The sequence below is a fragment of the Mixophyes fleayi genome, chromosome 1, assembly GCF_038048845.1.
Source record: "Mixophyes fleayi isolate aMixFle1 chromosome 1, aMixFle1.hap1, whole genome shotgun sequence".
In the NCBI taxonomy this organism is placed as follows: Eukaryota; Metazoa; Chordata; class Amphibia; order Anura; family Limnodynastidae; genus Mixophyes; species Mixophyes fleayi.
Window position 1 is genome coordinate 234,806,807 of NC_134402.1, and position 20,943 is coordinate 234,827,749.

Genomic DNA, 20,943 nt, shown 5'->3' on the forward strand with positions numbered 1-20,943 from the left:
CACCAGCATCTTGGCTCATTGGATACCAGTAATTGCCTGATGAAAAGTTGCTTAAATTATACTGGACCAAATTCCATCACTCAGTTATCTTGTGTCTTGTGGGGAATTTATATGGATACTGTTAGGAACTCCCAAGCCAGTACAGTGAAACTCGGAACTACTCTGAAGGCCCGGTATTCACTGGAGCCCCTAGTGGTGGGGACAGATTTGGCTGCGGACCGACCGAGGGTCGAGCAACGTGTACTGACTTAAAGGAGAACCCAGGAGTGAGTGGTAGGCAGGCCGAAGTGAGGAAGAGATCCAAGGTCAAAAGGACACTAGCATAGGTACGAAATCCAGGGACAGGCGAAAGGTCAGGAGCACAAGCGAAAGGAGCAAAATCCGGAGTTCAGGCAAATGGTCAGGGTCAGAAGTGAGGGTTCAAAGGTCCAGGAACAAGCAGAGGTCAAAACGGGTAGTCAATCAACGGTAATGGTAACCAAACAGAGAGCACAAGCAGGTAGCAGAACTGAGGACAGAACGCTATAACTGGCAGTGAGGCTCAGTCCTCACTGCCCTAAATACCCCTGCTAGCCAATCAGAGCCTAGCTCTGAAACAAGTCACAGCCCCTGCCTGATTAATTTCCTATAGGTTGCGCTAGACTGCGCATGTGCCCAGCTGTTTTATTGCGCCCAGAGCGCCTGGGTAAAGCTCCCGGCGTCCAGCCGTTGCCCTGGCAACGGTCCGGCCAGATTTCCGGAAGTGACGTCCCGGTTGCCATAGCGACAGCCGGGACGTCAGAGGAAGCAGGAACTGAGTCGCGGCGGTGCCCGCGGCCGCCGCGGCTCGTGACAGATACCAACCTGACTCCTACAAGTTATTGAAAAAAACGGGTTAATGAATTTACAGAAGAGGTAACAAAATAATATATCAGATAGAAACTGTAGATCACAAAATTAATTTAGAAATATAATTTTACTCAACATTTTGAGAAAGAAAAAAAAGTATACTGCTGAAAATGTTTCTATAAACCTGTGATGGAGACACTTCTTTTCTGTCTTCCCAGTGCTTATTATATATATAAAGTTCTCTGTGATTAACTGCTGTTATATCCCAGGTAGCAGAATGTCACAAGATGCTGGTTACATCTGCATGAGACAATTATTTCTTTGTTTACATGCTGCTGCCTGAACAACATCTACTTCCACATGCTACATTTATCTGTGTCAGTTTTTGTAAGTGTTTGCTTTCCCCTAAATGAGGCACAAATTTGTGACTCCATGCAAAAGGAGCTCTGTGACTCTTGTGCCAAGATTTCACTTTGTGATGAGTGGCTAATGATTTATCATGCTGTTGGAGTTACAAGCAAAATTAAAGAAAAACAATGTTACAAAAAATTGACAGATTGCTATGAAAAAAGCACTGATTAAGGCTTCGTACACACAGGCATTAATCATAAGTGTTTGACGCATGTTTCTAGAGCCTATTAGACTCACTTTTTCATTAGTAGTCCAGAAATATAATGTTAGTGAATGGATCTGTACACACAAGCTTTTGTTTGACTTTTCTTATGTTTTGACATTACTGTTCAAAAATGTTAATGCTTGTCAAATACAAGGAGTTGTATAAGAACCTTCCTTAAGGTCTTACTTCATTATCTTACAGGGAGGCTTTGAGATGCTTCAATTAATGAGTTTTGAACATTCCTTTAAAACAAGAAAAAAGTTTAAGGTTTTACCTACGCTTTTAGTTAAAGTTGTTTTTTTTTAATGCACATGAGTATGCATATAAAAATATTTATATAGTTCAGACTTTTTATTAAACATTTTTGCATAATATTGCAATTGTTTTAGTGTTTGCTATAGCTTATCTATAAATGTAAAGGCTTATCTTAGGCCAGTTACCCACTGGCGTTAAGAAAACACCAATGACCACATGTTACTAGTTTGACATGTGTTGTGTGACCATTGCATGCACCTTTGGTCAGGACAGAAGTCAATGGAGGACACTCCCTTGACCCCACATGCATTAAACACAAGTGAGTGGAGTGTGCATCGCCCCCAAAAAAACACAACCGCCTGCAAAGCCTATTCTTGTGACCAGTGTACAGTACAGAACCAACATTTTGGTGGTTAGTGTACAATACAAACACATTGCCTAGTGGCTAATATACATACAGAGCCTATTTACTGCTGACCAGTGCACAATACATAGCCTTTTATTTGGCAATATATAATACTGCAAACTGGGTGCCGCGGCTCCTTGGGGCGCCGTGGCAGTCTCACTGGGGTGCCGCGGCTAGGGCCGGTGGTAAGCAAGGCGGGGGCAACTTGGTAATTATTTTGACTTGGGGGTGCCTTGAAAAAATTATGGAGATCCATAAACTGAGAAAGTTTGGGATCCACTGCCCTAGGCTGTTTCCTTCCAGCTTCAATCTGGCACTGTGGTCAGTTATACACTTGCAGTGTTCCCTCAGACATGTTCGTCTTACTGCTGCTTCACATCACAACCTTTTCTTTTTTTGCTGCTGGTTATAGCACTGTGATTGTCAATGAGAAGACACAGCAATATGACACAGTCAGGAAAAAAGGTAACAGTAAGTGCACAAATGGTATTAAAAGACACTCTCTTGCTTTAAGATGAGAGAGAAAGATGATGGTTTGGCCTCTACATCTCATCTGTAAATAGTACATTTTTATTATGTCCAGGAGACACTATTTATTTTACCTTTAGTGATGCAGACAAGTACCAAAATACTTCCCCGTTTCCTCTTGACACTACCCTCCACTTATTCCCCATTCACGTTGCTTCCTGAACCATCCAGTTTCCACCAAAATCTCTGCACCGTCTCCACTAATCTGAAACCCATCTTTGGTTCCCTTTGACTGCATTCACCTATTCAAGTATTTGCCCAGCTGACAATTTTCACTGCCTGCACTCCTCAGTGTCTGACTCAGCAGGGGGCTTTGGGAAATGGGACTTATTTAATTCCCTTCTACAGTGGGAGTACCGTGACAAACTCATGATTGCAAAGTGCATTATGACATAAAAGAAAACTTCTCTCTTCTACAAACAGTCCCATGTAATAGCTCAAGATACTGCAAAAATGATAATAATCAGATAAAACTGGCGTGGGTTACAGCTTGGTATATATTGCACAGCAAGCCAAATTTGTACAGCCTCTGATTTTTGGCATTGCTTATAAAGAATGATCCTTTTGTGTTTCTGCAGAATTTCCTTGGACAATCTACAGTTCTGAGACTATTAATTATTTGGCAAACAAACAGCATAATAAGTAAATGTCAGCCAAATAAACATAGAAAATTGGCCCTGGTCTTCCATTGAAGGTGCAAACTAATTAAAACAGTAACATGATAAAGTGGGAGCTTTTTATATGTGAGGGTTTATGGATATCAACTTAATAAAGTGGGATTTTCTTCTTTGTTTAAATATTACCATATTTAGCATAGGAAAATTTAGATAAATGCTAGATTACAGAGAAATGTTAGTGCTTGTGGCACCATTGAAATATGTACTCTGTGTGAAGAGTGCAAAAGAGGATAAGTACAAACCATTACATAGCAGATCAACCTTTGTATAAATACTGAACATTGAACAGTTCTTATGACAGTTATATGTAGGTTTAAAGTATGTGAAATTAATGTAGAAAGCAAAGAAGTGCCAAATATGTAGTTGTATGTTAATACACATGTAATCAGTGCGAACATGAAATATAGGTATCTCTGCACCAAAGTAAAAATGGGAAGCAGCTTATCTGTATAGAAGTTACCACCACCGCCTGTATGGATAACAAAGATCTATAGCCCCTTTTGGCAAATGTATATTCCAGAATGTAAATAAGAATGAGCTTTTCTATAACAATTAACACCACCAGAACACTATGGCTGTATGTACACTGCAATTATGTAGCCTCTGGACAGATGAGTCACTAAAACTAAGAGGCTGTTGAAATTATGAATACAAATACATTAGAACACTGATGTCTCCTAAGCTCCCTCCAATTGTTTGCTGTTCTACTGTCTGTTTCCTGACACTTTGATGCAACTCACATCATCATGTATTGAAAGTTATCTTCAGGTATAGTGAAAGGATAGAATTAGTATATGAAGTTTATCCTTTAAGTATATGAAATTTGTTCTGTCTGGAGCCAATAAAATAAAATAGCTCACACTGTGCTCGCTGTGCAGTTTGTGTTGGCCAGTTTGGTAAATTTGACCAAACTGGTCAACGACTGTACCATATGTATGCTCCCAAGTGACCACCAGATGAGTGTGATGCCATCGTACAACACAGAAGGACAAGTTATAGTACCAAGCATTACAATCTGGTTGTTCAGCCCGGAACCCGAACAACTGGGATCAGTGTAATTTTGTCCTTCACATATGTGGTCATATTGCTTACTGATTTGGCATTCTTTGTTTGTGCCTAATGGCTAAATTGTGACATGTCTGCTTGTTGTAGTTGGAAAAAGACAGTAATCTAGAGAATGATTGAAGGAAATATCTGATTTGGAGGATAATGGTGAACCATGTGAGCAGCAGAGAAGGAAATAAATGTATTGCTAAACAGGTTCAGTAGATCCTTAGAACTAAAATACCTGCAAGTAACCAGGTCTGTACCATTCAAAAAGGCATGCTTCTGGCAACAGTGCACTAATCAAAAATGAGGTTAGTGGAACACACATTGACATTTCCTGGCCAACTATGCAGAATTTTTTACATCGCTTCCTCCCCACTCAAATATCATACAAATATTTTGGAACTTTTTCAGTGTGATCAATGGGAAGAAGGACAAAGGAGAGATATGAACATAAAATAGGCAAGGAAGTGTATTATTTTGTAGAGTGGTTATGTGACACCCACCTGTAGTGACTCACTGTAGTAACACTGATACTATTTATATATATATCATCATCATTTATTTATATAGCGCCACTGATTCCGCAGAGCTGTACAGAGAACTCATTCACATCAGTCCCTGCCCCATTGGAGCCTACAATCTAAATTCCCTAACATACATACACAGACAGACAGATAGAGAGAGAGAGACTAGGGTCAATTTTGATAGCAGCCAATTAACCTACTAGTATGTTTTTGGAGTGTGGGAAGAAACCGGAGCACCCGGAGGAAACCCATGCAAACACAGGGAGAACATACAAACTCCACACAGATAAGGCCATGGTCGGGAATCGAACTCATGACCCCAGTGCTGTGAGGCAGAAGTGCTAACCACTGAGCCATCTATGTGTGTGTGTGTGTGTGTGTGTGTGTGTGTGTGTGTGTGTGTGTGTGTTTCCAACCCTTCTTATAAATAGTGCATAGTTTCTATTTAGCTGCAAATATCAGTTGAATTTAGTCAGTCATTTACAAAGGGCCTGCCTTAGATGTAAGTCCATTTGCACCACATAAAAATGCAACTTGTGTAACATATGTTGCACTGTACCTGCACAACTTACACCTGTAATGTTGCGTCCACTCGCATTTGGGATGGTGGGTCAGGGGCATTTGCTTGTATATTTGGTAGAATAGAAGCGTGGAAACATCAACCACACCCTTTAGAAATGCATCTGTTTTTGCAGTTGATGTGGTTGTAAGCATTATTATCATTATGTAAACAAAACTGTAATCCAGGAGATCTATAACTATATTCTGACTAATAATAATAATAATACTAATACTACGGTAAAATATTCTTAGCATGCCACACGTGCATGGTTATAGAAACTATTGTTAAGTATTGTACTTGTCTTCTTATGCCCTTATGACCCTATAACCCTGTAAGATTAGTTCTGGAAAATGTATTTGTGCTTTTAATGACTGAGACACAGAACAAATATTTAAAACTAAAAAAATGTCATTTATCATATATTACACTACATTTTAAGGTTTAAAAAAAAACGTCTTACGAAAAACTTGTCTTGTTTGCTAAGTATTTTATACAGTTTGTTTTAAAAAGTAAATCAGACCATTTTCACCTGTTGCTAATGTATGAGAAAATGTAAATGTGACAATGTTTTGTTTGTGTGACCTTTCAGAAGGAAATGTACTAATGTATTTGAACCTTAGTATAAAACAATATAGGATCTTCTCTGGGTATTTCTGCAGCTGCCATGTTCCCTCTGTAAAGATAGTTGGTGAAGCCTATATTAGCTGAAGGGGTGGGAGAAGAACAAGGGTCCCTCAGACAGCAGATTCTTTTTTTAAGACAAAAGACCCCCTGCTTTGCTCTTTTATTCACATGGGATCAAAGAACCAATCTGCATATGAAAGGCTTATAGTATTATGCAACTTAAATTAGCCAATCGCCACCCTGCTAGCTTCTAGGCCTTCAAAACAAAAACACTCACATCTGTTCAATCAATTGCCCTATCTTCTCTGTGTTTCCATTCTCAACTTTGAGCAGTCAAGTCAATCAGTTTATTAGATTATGGTTTGGAAATCTGTGCTCAGTGCTTTGGTTTTGAAAAACAGGAATTTTCACGAAAGAGTAATTTAATAGAACATTGTTTAGTCTGTAGTGAGTCAGTCTTCTTTCTAATTTTATTTCAACCTTGGCATTTGCTTTGGACAGACAATACTGACATATATCTCAGGAAAAGTAATAATTCACATAAAAAAAATCATTCTATGTAGATTGTATTCTATTAAATATTTTCTAAAGTAATTCTTATTTATATAAAAGTTTTGGTCTACTTCCAGTTGTAAGCAGATGATCACATGACACAGACTAGTTTTATAATGAGGACACATATCTGTCTTGAAGGTATATTTACTAAACTGCGGGTTTGAAAAAGTGGAGATGTTGCCTATAGCAACCAGATTCTTTTTATCATTTATTTAGTACATTCTACAAACTGACAGCTATAGGCAACATCCCCACTTTTTCAAACCCGCAGTTTAGTAAATATACCCCTTAATATGGTATATCTGATGACTATGAAAACACCTTTTCATTATCTAGAATAGACAATAACTGTGTTTACTGCACCAATTGTTTTGGCCTTCTACCCAAAAGCTATTATGTAGCCATATGTTTTACTGGTGCTGATCTGCACCCTGTTTATTGGTATTGAGGAATTATTTGATGCTTACACTTACAGGATTTGTGTGTCATATTGCGGCAGACTTCCCTGTGCACACACCCACTGTGTCTGATGAAGCCGCATAATATATTCAAATAATTAAAATGACCTCTGCGTCTTCTGAAATTAACCTCCAGCTCAGTCAGCCTCATTATGCCAATGTATTTAGCAAACAGCCATTATGGTTACACTTGAAGATTAATTACTTTATAGACAATAATTTAATACCAAATTCCTTGTCAATTATGGGATTTCTTCTAACAACATTCACCCATATTCATAAAGGGTAATACTACTAGATTGAGCCTTGTTTCCAGACACAAAGGTACATCATAGTTGCAACATTGGCAGCTTGTGTCCCGGGAGGTCCGAGGGTCAGGTGGGTGTGTGGGGACGGGCTCGAAGAATCGTGCTGTTAGCCCCGCCCTCAAAGCTGTCACCACCCTTTTTGGCCAATAAAACAAGGGACGGGGCCACAATGACGCGTCCTTGACGCCAATAAGCCCCGCCCCCTCCATTTACTTTTCCACAGCCGGTCGGGAATCGGGAGAATTGCCCTCTCTCCCGGGAGTCCGGGAGACTGACCCAGATTTCAGGAGTCTCCCGGATATTCCGGGAGAGTTGGCAAGTATGAGGTACACTGTGTGCACTGATCACATAGGGGTCTATTTATTAAATTGTGATAGCCCAAAAATCCAGACTGGCTATTACAGGACTTCACTTAATTTATTAAAGGGATACCACAGGAAAAACATCTGTTTTCTCCTGCATTAACCCATTTACCGCAGGTTACCGCAGTCCCCTAGACCTCCACGGTGAGTGCGATCTGACTGCATTTCAACTCTTAATAGATAACGCACCGATCTGCCTGTCAGCCCTAGCCGGAGAGCATAGAAATCAGAGAAGCAGGAGCATCTCTAGATCCCTAGCGGCAGCTCCTCCCCTCCATTTACACAGCACGTTGCTTCTGAAGGGGTGAGCAGTGGGGGCATTCCAGGGAAATAGTTAATTTATTTCAGATAGTTTTTTTATTAAAATTACAGTAGATTAAAATGTGATTTTTGTAACACATTTGTGAATATAAGGCTCAGTTCATGTAGAATAAGTTGAAAACGGTTCTGACTGAACGGACTTTTACCGATGCATGCGCACTACACTCTCTACCATAGCTGCAGCTTCTGCCTGCCTACAAAACACCCTTTGCTATCGCAGAAGAGGTTATGATAACAAATGTGAGGAATGATAAATAGCTGTGGTACATACAGTATGATCGTTCATGCAGCCCACTTGCCACCAATAAAAAAAAGACCACAAAGTGTCCAGTTTATGCTCAGATTCCTAAAAATGAGCAGAGCATGCCTGGTAAAGTTAACAAAAACAACAAATAAAGCTAGTTTTTGACATACATCAAAGGCTGTGTACTACTGAGATAAATCATATACATGAAATAACTGGTGGTTTTAACTAGTTATGTCCACAATGCTCTCTTTTACCCATCTACATTAGATCGCCATGTTAAGTTGCCTTGTTAAATTTCCAAACAGTGACTGACAGGCATACTTACTTTGCAGTAATGCAGAATGTCGGATTGGCAGGGCCGGGGCCAGTGATGTCACAGGGCCAGTGATGTCACAGCAACTTAGTCTCAGCTCTTTGACCTGTATCAGATTTAATCAGGAAACCATCCGAAAGTTGTGGGAAGAGTTTTAGCTCTGTCTAATGGAGCGGGTAGATAATACCTTCATGGTATCTGAAATTTAAAATTTTGGATTTAGTTGTCCTTTAAGGTACCTTTTGAGATATTTCTCTTTTTTTTTTTTAAAAAACAACTAGTACTAATCTATGTTGCTGATGGAGTGTAATGCTGATAAAAGTCACAATCACCCTTTTTCCATAGCAATAACAATATTATTCCATTCTATTAGAACTGTAGGACCCCTGTGTAATGTAACAACCCTATACAAAGAACAAAAAACAATATATTGTGTTCAATGCTCAATACAATATTACTAAAAAAAAAAAGTAAAACATTTCCTTTTAATTTATTGTTACAGGTAATATTTGCCTTAAACCAGACCCTCTTGCAACAGGAGAGCCTTCGGGCAGGCAGTCTTCAAGCTCCGTACACGACGGAGGACCTCATCAAACATTACAACTGTGGAGACCTGAACTCAATAATATTTAACCAAGATCCTTCACAAGTATGTTAACTCATTCTGTTATTAATATTTCTTTAAATTACATTTTACTGTTCAGTGGAATGACGGGAGAAATTTACATAACAGCAGCAAAGAAAACTGTTCATTAAATCACAATTGGATTTTCTTGGACTCTGTGGTATTTTGCAGTTGATAAATCTACTTCATGAATTAGCTTATGCCCAAAGATAGGGGTTTCTAAAATGTTTATGATGTGGTATGTGTGATTCGACCTCACTTAAAAAAGTAAAAAGATCAAGGGCTAGATTTACTAAGCTGTGGGGATGTAGCAACCAATCAGATTCTAGCTTTCATTTATTTAGTACCTTCTACAAAATGACAGGTAGAATCTGATTGGTTGCTATAGGCAACATCCCCACTTTTTCAAACCCGCAGCTTAGTAAATCTAGCCCCTAGAAAGATTTTAAACTCATCCATAGTGACCATGTGCAAATAAACATCTTAATTCCAGGAGCTGTACTTTCTGAAAACGCAATTCACTGTGCAGCCTGTAGAATCAATGGTTTACTGGATGGACATTCTGACCATGACACATGTAGATTCTGAGACAGGATCCCACCTTCAGACAGCTGTTTCACTCTATTTGGGACTCAATAGTGATAGTTCTAGGTTTTTCTTCTCACGATATAAATCACTTCTCACTGAAAAAGGGAAATTGGGGCTTTTAAGCTCTTTCCCTAAAGGATTTTCTCCTGTAGTGGTGATAAAGATACCACTAGTTTTACGCCTCCAATTTTGGTGCAACATTTTAGAGAATATATATTACTTTTAACTTTAATTTATTATCAGTTTACTGCCCCTTTCCCCTTCCATAAGTTCTGGAAAATTTACCCTTAGTGATCATATGCAAATAATAACTCCATCAGGGGCGCACGCAGGGTAGGTTTCTAGTTCTCCAGAAACCCCTCCCCTCCGCGAACAAATGGGCACTAAACACTACCCCTACCAGCAGCACTGTATTGTACAGCAGCCGCGGCGCTGTCAAAGAAGCATCCGCCGCGGTGCTGTATTGTACTACAATACAGCACTGCGCTGCCTATATGCTTTAAATAGTATTGTCTGCATATATGAAGCAGTAGTTGAGAGGCACTAGTGTACCTAATAACTCATTGTATAAACATTTGGTATCAAGATTATTTTTTTATCTGACAGCTGATAAAATGCCATGTAAACTGAAATGACATAAATGTTTGCATACTTTTTCATGAAGACTGGTTCTATCACTATTTTTTAACATCATCAATTACAATTCTGTTCGTGACTCTGTTTCTCAGGTGCCCAATTTTATTAATACCACACTCCCAGTGCATGAACGAACAACCGCGCGGGAGATCGATAACTATTTCCGCCAAGAACTGATCTACAAAAGAAATGAGCGCATGGGGAAGAGAGTAAAAGATCTGCTGGAACAGTTTCCAGACAAGAGCTTTTTCTTTGCTTTTGGGGCAGGTAAGATTCACCCCATACAAAGTTTCTACCATTACCTATATTTTGCCATTGGCATAATACCCTTTGGGCCCGAGTCATGTTGCATTGGAGGGGGAGGTAAATTTAAAATGTGGGGACAGCTTTATATTTGGGGTTGGCATGTCCTAGATCAACTTTAAATTTCAGTGTAAAAATAAAGCTACCAAGCATGTGTGTGCTATACGAAACAACAGCCAGTATTTAAATTATGTGCAAAATAATAAACTAATTTGCATCCCTTGCATTGTAGCATGGTTTTTCCAGGATCAAATTTATTCCTTTTTTGCCTTGCTCTCTTTAATGACTCAGGCCCTTTGTGTTTGCTCATGTGATCTTTTCTACTGAACAGATAGGCCCTGCTTTGTGTGACATGACCATATGACGAAGCCTGGGTACACACTACAAAAACCTTCAGCCAATTAGTTATCACGATTTTACAAACAATTGAATTTCCAATCAGTCTCCCAATATATGCGAACACATTATATATGATTTACCTCATACTTCCCAACTTTTTAAATCTGTACTCCAGGAGATCGGAGTACAGATCATGTGACAGAGGGTAGAAGGGGGTGTGACAACGTCATTACATCACTATAGTCCTGCTACTACCATAAAATACAAAAATCCACAGATTGAATGGTGGGGGCGGGGCTTAATGATGTAATTAAGCCCCACCCCCTGCTATTCAATGCCGTATATTTCAACATTTTACAGGGTCCGGGATGTTTGCCTACTTTTACTGGAGTCTGGGAGGACTCCCCGAAATTTGGTAGCCTCCCGGAGATTCCGGGAGAGTAGGAAAGTATGATTTACCTTCAGATATGTGCTCTTCATCTGGTCCTTTAGTCATTTACAGACAGTACAGTATTCATTCATTCATTCCTGTCACACTGATTAACCGCCTTGTTATAGCTATCCACATGTAATTACAAATTTTGTTAGCTTCAGTGACTCTGAAACAATATATTCAGTCTCAGAACGAAGAGACGAATTATTCCATCTACAGCACTCTCTACATTTAATCACCAAGGATATGTTCATTGCCGGTATCGACTGTAAAGATCATGACTCTGTATACTTTATGGAGATCGTGATCGTGAGTGCATACAGAATGCAGGATCTGAAGGCGATCGGAACGAGATTATTACTTTTACCGACCAACCAAATGAACTGACTATTGGTGCTTTGGAACGACCATCGGTCATCGTGTTAGTTGGTTTATGGGTATTTGGCCCTATAATCGGCTAAAAACCTGTAGTGTGTACCCAGCCTTAGTTTAAAAGTGTACGATGTCAGAATGCATAACAGTCAGTAAAGAGAAAATACACCTCCTACAAGGCAATTGTGGGTTATTAGTAAAGAAGTAGGGAATACTAGATTCACTTATAGACTAAATGGTTTTTGTTTGTTCAGAAATTTATTTCTGAAAAAAATGAAACATTCTGTGACCTACAAGCAAAAACATACAAGTCCGTTTTTCTCATCTCTTCAAAATTCTCCTGCCATGAGCTAGCCACTTTGTGGGAGTATCTCACAAGTGGCACGGCATGTTTCCTTTTGGCTAATGACTACATATGCAGGCTGATGTATTTACTGGTCATCATACTTTACTGCCTGGCCCAATAAAAATTCCATCACATTTTGATCTTACTATCTTTTGCACACATATGCAGTTATTTTCTGCACATTTAGTTGAATAAGTCAATGTAAAGATTTTGCCACCTGTGTGGCAAGCTTAGAGGAATATAAAATGATGTACAGAACAACACTATTCAACAGGCTGGGCTGAAACTGACCTATTATTATGATTATTATTATTATTATTATGTGTTATGTTCAGCACCGGATTAAGGGAATGGAGGCCCCTGGGCTAAGGGGGCCAAGCTGCCCCCCCCCCCCCCCTCCCATGATCCGAGCTGCTCGCGCCCCCCCTTCCCCGGCACTTACCTCCTTCTCCGGCGCGCTGTATGCTCTTCACTGAGAAGATCTCGTGAGAGTGAGACTCACGAGATCTCCTCAGTAAGGAGACTACAGCGTGCCGGAGAAGGACCGTAGTGAAAGTGCTCAGCAGCACTGCAGTGGCGCACGCAGGGGGGGTTTCTGAGTCTCTAGAAACCCCCCTGTGCTAACTAAGTGGCCACTGTCCTATACAGCAGCCGCGGCGCTGTCAAAGAAGCGTCCGCGGCGGTGCTGTAGTGTATACAGCACCGCCGCGGACGCTTCTTAGACAGCGCTGCGGCTGCTGTATAGGACAGATCTGACGAAACGGGTTGTTGTTTTTTTGGGTCGGGGGGGGGGGGGGGGAACCCTGCACTGATCGCGCCGGGGGCGCCCCCGCCCCCGACCGATCAATACTGCTGCTGAGCACTTTCAAGGGCCCCCTGGATGCCATAGGCCCCTGGGCTGTAGCCCAGTTAGCCCTATGGTTAATCCGGCCCTGGTTATGTTATGTTAAAGAGAAAGGAAGGAGCAACCATATGTGTAACCTAATGTCTACAGTTATAACTCTGTGGGCTAGATTTACTAAACTGCGGGTTTAAAAAAGTGGAGATGTTGCCTATAGCAACCAATCAGATTCTAGCTTTCATTTGTTTAGTACATTATACAAAATAACAGCTACAATCTGATTGTTGCTATAGGCAACATCTCCACTTTTTCAAACCCACAGTTTAGTAAATATACCCCTATAAGTCTATAAGCAGGGATTTCAGATTAAAATACCATATTTGCTGTTACATTTGAGTACATGGCACTACAATACATTTAACAGTATGAGATGTATTTTCCATAATGCTTTGGGATATAGAGCATACTTGCCAACTCTCCTGGAATTTCTGGCAAACTCCATTCTCATGTATCCTGCCCACTTCCTAGTGGACCTAGTGCATAACATTGGCAAAAAAGATCAACTTTTTCTTATTTTAATAACAAAGCATTTAAAATCCATTTTACGTGGCTGTCAATTTGAGGCAATTTTTTGTTTAACATTTTTTTTTGTATGAGAACAAGTTAAAAGTTGTTTTTTTCTCTGATATCTTGAAAAATTCACACGCACCTAAATAGGACTTGTAGAGTTTGTCAATGTGAGTCTGATGTCAGGGAATTTGTATCAGGTTACACACTATTTTATGTAAAACCATCTGGAAAGGATAATCCTATTACACCATAGTATACCCACACAAAGCCTACTGACTTACAATGCTGTCACACATAAAGGTTCCCATTGCAAAGTCAAAAAGGTTTAAATCTCATGCAGCGTATTGATTGCTCAGTAATCGATTATATAACCTGCGCTTAGAGGGTATTTTATTTAGGTAATCATATCTTAGGTAACTATATTTAATACTTATAATTGTATTTACATTGTTGCTGCAAAAAAGGAATGAAATGCATCTTAAAGGTGCCTGCAGTCACTACCTCTTGCTTGTAGATGTCACAGTGGAACAGTTCTGGCACAAGCAGTGACTTGGGAAATCACATGTTTGCTGACTGCTTAGCTTTATTTGTGTTACGTTTGTAGACATTAGTACTAATCATGACTTTTCTTTGTGGGATAAAGTTATACATGCTAGACTTCTAAGGCCCAAACTGTCTGTGTTTTTAAGTTTAGTGAGTCTAAGTGGGCCTTCCTAGGCTTCTGAAACATGTCAAATTCTCAAAATGTCTTATTGACATTATGCATACACATCATGCTCGTAAATACGTCCGATTGCGTAGCGTATCTAGCTCTGCACATGCTCAGAATCGGACCTTACTCCAATAAACGCTTTCGCCTGTCTATGACATAAGAGGCGGTACGGGGGAGGGAAGGGCAGTACTAATGAAGGTTGCGATGCAGATGCGGCTGACTCAAGTCCTGTTTTTCTCGGAAATACACTTGGTTTCATCCTTATCATTTGCACCCAGTATATGTCAAGTGTAAATGCCGAATGATAGTAATGACTCACGCGGCATAGTTTTTTACTTAAAAAGTACATGTATGCGTCCCACCAGCTAGCACAGAACAGCTGTATGCAACTAAGATACACCATCAAAATGCATTGGAGGTCTGTTTCATCTTTGAAAGCATTGTGAACGCAACTTGCACTTTAAAAAAAAGTGCTTAACTTGTACGCACGCACGTCCGTATCCAAATACAAGCGGTTCTCAAGAAATGTTTCCATTTGAATCCTGGGTATGCTCTGGCTGTACGTTAATTGCCGTCTGCACACAGGCAGAACACACTGCAGGATACGTACATGCATATGTGCAATGTAAAGTCCCATAAGAACACATGCAAAAATCAAAAGATTTTATAAACTTAATATAGTAATCATTAATAAAAATATATGTTTAAAAAATGCTTTTTTTACATGAAAAATATAAAATTAGGATGTTCTTAATGTGTGTTGTACATACAATGCATATTTTACTTTCTCTTACTTGCAAACAGGGCTTCCAAGAGGAATTCAGGGCCCCGGTACAACATATAAGGGGGGCCCCATGAAAATGTGATATGGGTGTGGTCATACTATTGGGGCATGGCTATGCATCATTGCAGTGTGGCTAGCAGGTGAAAAGTGCTAGGACACTCTCCTGTAGAAAAGAAACCTGCATTGATGTGTACACCATTGAAACAAGGGTGGAGTGCACACTTGCCGGAGCGTGACATATGTCCCAGCACTCCTGACTTTCAGGACTTTCAGTATAGAAAGAATACACTGTGTACATAAACTGTTCACAGACTTGGCCTGCGTCTTACATTGGGGAGAACACTCACCAAAAATTGGGATTGTCCCACTAGAATCACAACAATTCACACACCTTCCTACTCTCTCCTACCTGTTCTTCTCTTTCACCACCTGTGGCTGCTGCTTTCTTTAGTTGCTGCTTGTCTGGATCCTGGAATGTTGGGGGCCCTATTTGGGGGGAAAAAAAGGGGAAAATTAAGAAAATTATAACCAGCCCCAGTGTTAAATCAATAGCACCCACAAGTAATAATGAGGCCTTCCTCCAGCCCCAACATTAAACTAATAGTATTCCCATTTAATAAATAAACCTATTTCCCTCCCTGCAATCAGCCCCAGCAATAAATTAATAGTATTTACATTTCATAAATATACCTATTTCCCGCAACCTTAATTGAATAATTCGTAGTCACATTTAATAAATAGACCTCATTCTCCCCAAACTCACCCTCACATTCAAGTAATAGCCCCAAACCACCCCATCTTACATTAATAGTCCCCACTATTAAATTGCCTCACCATCACCCCACAAACAAAATAACACCAATTAATTAGCCACTACCTACCTCGCACACACTACATGGCCACAAGTCCCATGTGCCATCACACACATTACTGTGCCCCTTCATCACAACTACACTGTGCCCCCTTATGATCACACTGCGCCCTCCATGCTGCTTTTCCCTCTTTCTCTATCACACTGTGCCTCTCTCCCCCTCTTCTTTATCACACTGTGCCTCCCCACCTTGTTTATCACACTGTGCCTCTTTCTCCCCTCTTCTCTATCACACTGTGCCTCTCTCCCCCTCTTCTTTATCACACTGTGCCTCCCCACCTTGTTTATCACACTGTGCCTCTTTCTCCCCTCTTCTCTATCACACTTTGCCTCTCCCCCCTTCTTTTTCACTATATGCCTCTCCCCCCTTCTTTATGACTCTGTGCCTCCCTCTCCCGTTCTTTATCACACTGTGCCTCTCTCTCCCCTTCTTTATAACTCTGTGCCTCTCTCTCACCCCTTCTTTATTACTTTGTGCCTCTCTCCCCTTCTTTATCACGCTGTGCCTCTCTCCCCCCTTCTTTAGCACTCTGTGCCTCTCCCCCCCCCTTCTTTATTACTCTGTGCCTCTTTCCCCCTTCTTTATCACACTGTGCCTCTCTCTCCCGGCAGGGAAAAAAATAAAAGACAAGGGAGAAAAAAAGATGCTATTAAAACAGGTGGAATTTTTTTTTGTAAAATAATCAGCAGTGAGGACCTAGCCCGGGCCCCCTGGCATGGGCGGGCCTGGGTAAATAGTACCCTGCCCCTATCGGCGGCCCTGCTTGCAAACACATGTTCTGGCACACATACGTGTGGACATTACTATCAGTTATTACTTACACTTACCCTGTAGCTGGTGCAAGTGATATGGCTAAAAAATACTTACCTTAGAGATGCCCAGAGCTTGCATCAGCCGCATATGTGTGCGCACAACCTCGGCTCACCTTTACTGAACATTGCCTATCTCCGTCCACCCCTTCCCACCCTCGTTTCGCTCTTCGTAGGCAGTTGGAAGTGTCATTTGCATGCGGACATGAATTGCATGCAACTGCGTTCACTGGCATAGGTCCCGTTCTGAATTCTGACGCATGCGCAGAGCAATTTCACGCATGATACGGCATGCAAATGGACTTGTGTTCAAAGATGAATCATGCCCTGTATGCGGGGCTGCCACTTGAAATTGCAGGGCCCAGTAAAAATGTAACAGGCAGGGCTCCCTTTCTAACTTCACTCACCCCACCCTCATTTTTAAATTATTCTCTACCCAACATTTGCCTTCCCCCTCCGTTCTCTACAGTCACCCCCCGCCCCCATACCCGGTTCCATCTAACCCTTGCAGTAGTTTACTTACCTCTCTGCGTTTTCTTGCTGTCTCCTTTCGGCTCCTCTCTATTGGCAGCACTGTGACGTTATTAATTACATGACGTCAGCGATGCTGTAGGGAGCCTCTGCGCCTTGTCGCAGCTCTCTGTCCAGGAGCCGGGCACCTGGGTGGCTAGGACTGGAGCAAATGGCGGAATCTGTGGGTCCCGAAATCTTAGCAGTGGAGGCAAACATGCTTCCTACAAGGGGGCCCCGCTGTCGCATCCTTAATTATGCACAGAGGTCTCTCCCCACACCACTTCTCACATCTCAGGAGCAGCTGCTGCCTAGAAATGGCGCCGCTAACTCCCTTAATTCACTGCGGAGGCCCCATCTCCTAATAAATTTGTTTGCGCCCAGGGCTGGTGGGGCTCCACGCTGCAGTTTGGCCCCATACTGCTGTACTCCTTGTACCCCCTGATGGTGGCCCTGCTGTATGTATAGTATGCATTAAAAGCATCTTTACAATTTATTTTATGTGTTCTGATGTAAAGTTATATTGTACATACTCATGTGTGTATACTGCAGTCTTTTGTGTGTTTACATACGACAAGTGCTGTTTAGCCAGTTCATATGTAGACTCAGGTTCAAATCGAAACGTATCTTGCGATACGCTTGGATTTCAACTATGATCAAGAGCACTATCACAAGTTAAAACAGTATATGGGGATCATTTACTAATAAATGGAAATATACAGTAACCCATAGCAACACACTTAATTTCCATTGTATAACTTGCACATGAAGCAACAGTAATTGGTTGCCATAGTTACTGCATATTTGCATGTTATCAGAGCCAGATTTACACCTCATGGGGCCCTAGGCAAGGTATCGGTTTGGGCCCCCCCTTCACACACACAGTGGCCCCTCACACACACACACATACACACATGCACGCAGTGGCCCCACACACACACATAATACACGCACGCAGTGGCCCCTCACACACACATAATACACGCACGCAGTGGCCCCTCACACACACATAATACACGCACGCAGTGGCCTCTCACACACACACACACACACACACATAATACACGCACGCAGTGGTCTCTCACACACACACACACACACACACACATAATACACGCACGCAGTGGCCCCACACACACACACACACACACACAATACACACAGACAGTGACCGCACACACAGACAATGCACGCGCACACAGACAGACAGAGAGACACACACACACACACACTTAATATACTACCCTACCCCTCCCCCAACTTACCTTTTTCCAGTTAGGAGCTGTGGACTGAAGTCTTCTTCATCCCCTTCACACATGGGACGGCACCTGTCATGTGGTGCACGTCCCATGTGACATAGAGCAGGCCATACAGAGGAGGGAGGAAGGAGACCCCGTGTGGCCCCTCCCCCGACTCGCGGCACCCAACCCCCCCTGCAAGAGTTGCGGGGGGGTGGGGGGGGGGGGTGCCGCGAGTCGGGGGAGGGGCCTTTTTTTAATTTTATTTATTTATTTTTTAAATTGCTCCTGTCCCCCCCAGCTGTGCCCCCCGAGAGCCGCTAGGCCCTAGGCAGGTGTCTAGGTTGCCTAGCGGTAAATCCGGCCCTGCATCTTATTAGTTAAAAATAAAAATTTAAGTGATATCCAAGCAGTGTGTCTGGACATATTCATTTGTTCCAATGCCAGGCTAGATGCAACTGTAATATATGCAGTGGAGATTATATGAATTATTTTTTAATTGTAAATGACACATAATTGCTGTAATTCAACTTTGGCTTTTAATCAAATATATGCTGTTTTATAATTATTGTTTTATTTCTATTTTAACACTGGCGAATCAAGAACAAAATAAATCATGTGGCATCTATGTTGATCTGTCACTATACGAAAAGGGTTGGGAACCACTGCTATAGGGATATCTATCTCTGTTGACAGCGGAGGCGGAACTAGCGAGTTGAGGGCCTCCGTGCAGGGAAGCGGGGAGGAGGGAACTGGGGTCCACAGCTCGCTAGTTCTGACTCTCTGCACCTGTCCAGGAGCAGGCCCCATTATCTCCATGGGCCCCGGTGCACCGCATATGCAGCAGCAATGGTAGTTCCACCGCTGATTGATAGCATGCATATGTATGCATTACTTATGCAAATACATCCAATACAAATCTTCAAAACCATTTCACAAAATATTTGTCTCATTCTGCATTTGCGTGTGGAATTTTGCACGTCTCTCCTGTGGAATTTTGCCATAAGAGTTGCATGTTGTAGAGTTTCTGCAATAGGTTTTGTGTACACCACAGATCAAAATTAATTGACACTATCGTTGCCCCAGCTTTTGTTTATAAGCTATTAATTCCTCAAAATGCAGAACAGCCATTCCATGGAATGACGAAACAAAAGCACATTATGAAACTGCATGTTAGATTTATATGAAATGTCGCTGCAATTTCACTCAAATTTATTCTAGATGAGTATTTAACATTGCATATTATTATATACAGGAATAAAGTAATTTAAAGGCCATGCATTATTCAGAACTTAACCAAGGGCCACAAAGTTGACTTGTCTATAAAAGGTTACGAATCTTTTATGATTATAGGTAATTGCATTTACTACTTTCTGCCCTGCCCTCTGGTCTCACTGCCGTTATATGACAGTGATGGGTCACCTGATATAACTGCAGTACAGCATATATAATTTAGATATCCCTACATTGCTAGTCATGAGTGCATACACACTTCAGAATTTGCCCAATATCGTTCAATCGTTTATAGAGATTTTTAGTCCGGCTATAAAATCAAATGAAATGATATGATGCGCTTTGGTACGACAAAACATGATCGTGGGAGGGTACACATACTAATGCAATATCGGACCTAACAGTTCATTGTTTGATTGGCCCAATAATCGGGTGAAAAGCCTGTAGTGTATACCCAGTTTTAGCCATTGGTACAACAAACTTTATGGTCTGATGAAAGATTATAAAACCACTGTGTATTGTTGTAATAAAGAAATCAACTGTCACAGTCATTGTTGTTTCGGTGGCTAAAATGTGGATATTAGTAAGTAAACCACATTAAAGGTTATGAGTGCAGGCATTAATGTGATCTGTAACAAAAAGTAAAAGTAAATGAAGTGTTCTAGACTAAAGGTATGAAAAAAAGTTTTTGCTGCCATTACATTTGAGTGTTGCATTAGGTAACATTAAAACCTGCAATCTGTCTTTATTGGCATGTTAAATTCACAGAGCCATTGTATGTGGCAGCATTTAAAAGAATCACAAGGGCAAACTGCTGGGAGACAGCAGTTACAATAGAACATCAGGAATGTGAATAAAATAAATATAGTTTAGAGAAAGAATGCCCTGTGTTTGTTTTAAATCAATGACATCAGTGCACTTTACATCTTAGTAGCAGTTGTCAATGTTGCTCTTTTGTATTGTGCTTTATTAACTATTTTAATTTTTACAACTCCATATTTAAAGGAAAACTATATTCTATATAGAAAATATTCATAATTAATACAGTCTATGTGTGCAGGAGGACAAGGTGAGGGTAAAAAGAAATACTGACCATTG

The 20,943-nt window shown here is 41.0% G+C and overlaps 1 protein-coding gene across 1 annotated transcript in view; it reads left to right on the forward strand.

Annotated features, from left to right (window-relative positions):
• Positions 1-20,943, forward strand: part of LOC142107492 (metalloprotease TIKI1-like) — an 81,681-nt gene that overhangs the window by 55,861 nt on the left and 4,877 nt on the right. Inside the window, exons 3-4 of the mRNA XM_075190949.1 lie at positions 9,137-9,283; positions 10,576-10,750. Coding sequence (XP_075047050.1) covers positions 9,137-9,283; positions 10,576-10,750 — 322 coding nt within the window. The remainder of the gene's footprint in view (positions 1-9,136; positions 9,284-10,575; positions 10,751-20,943) is intronic.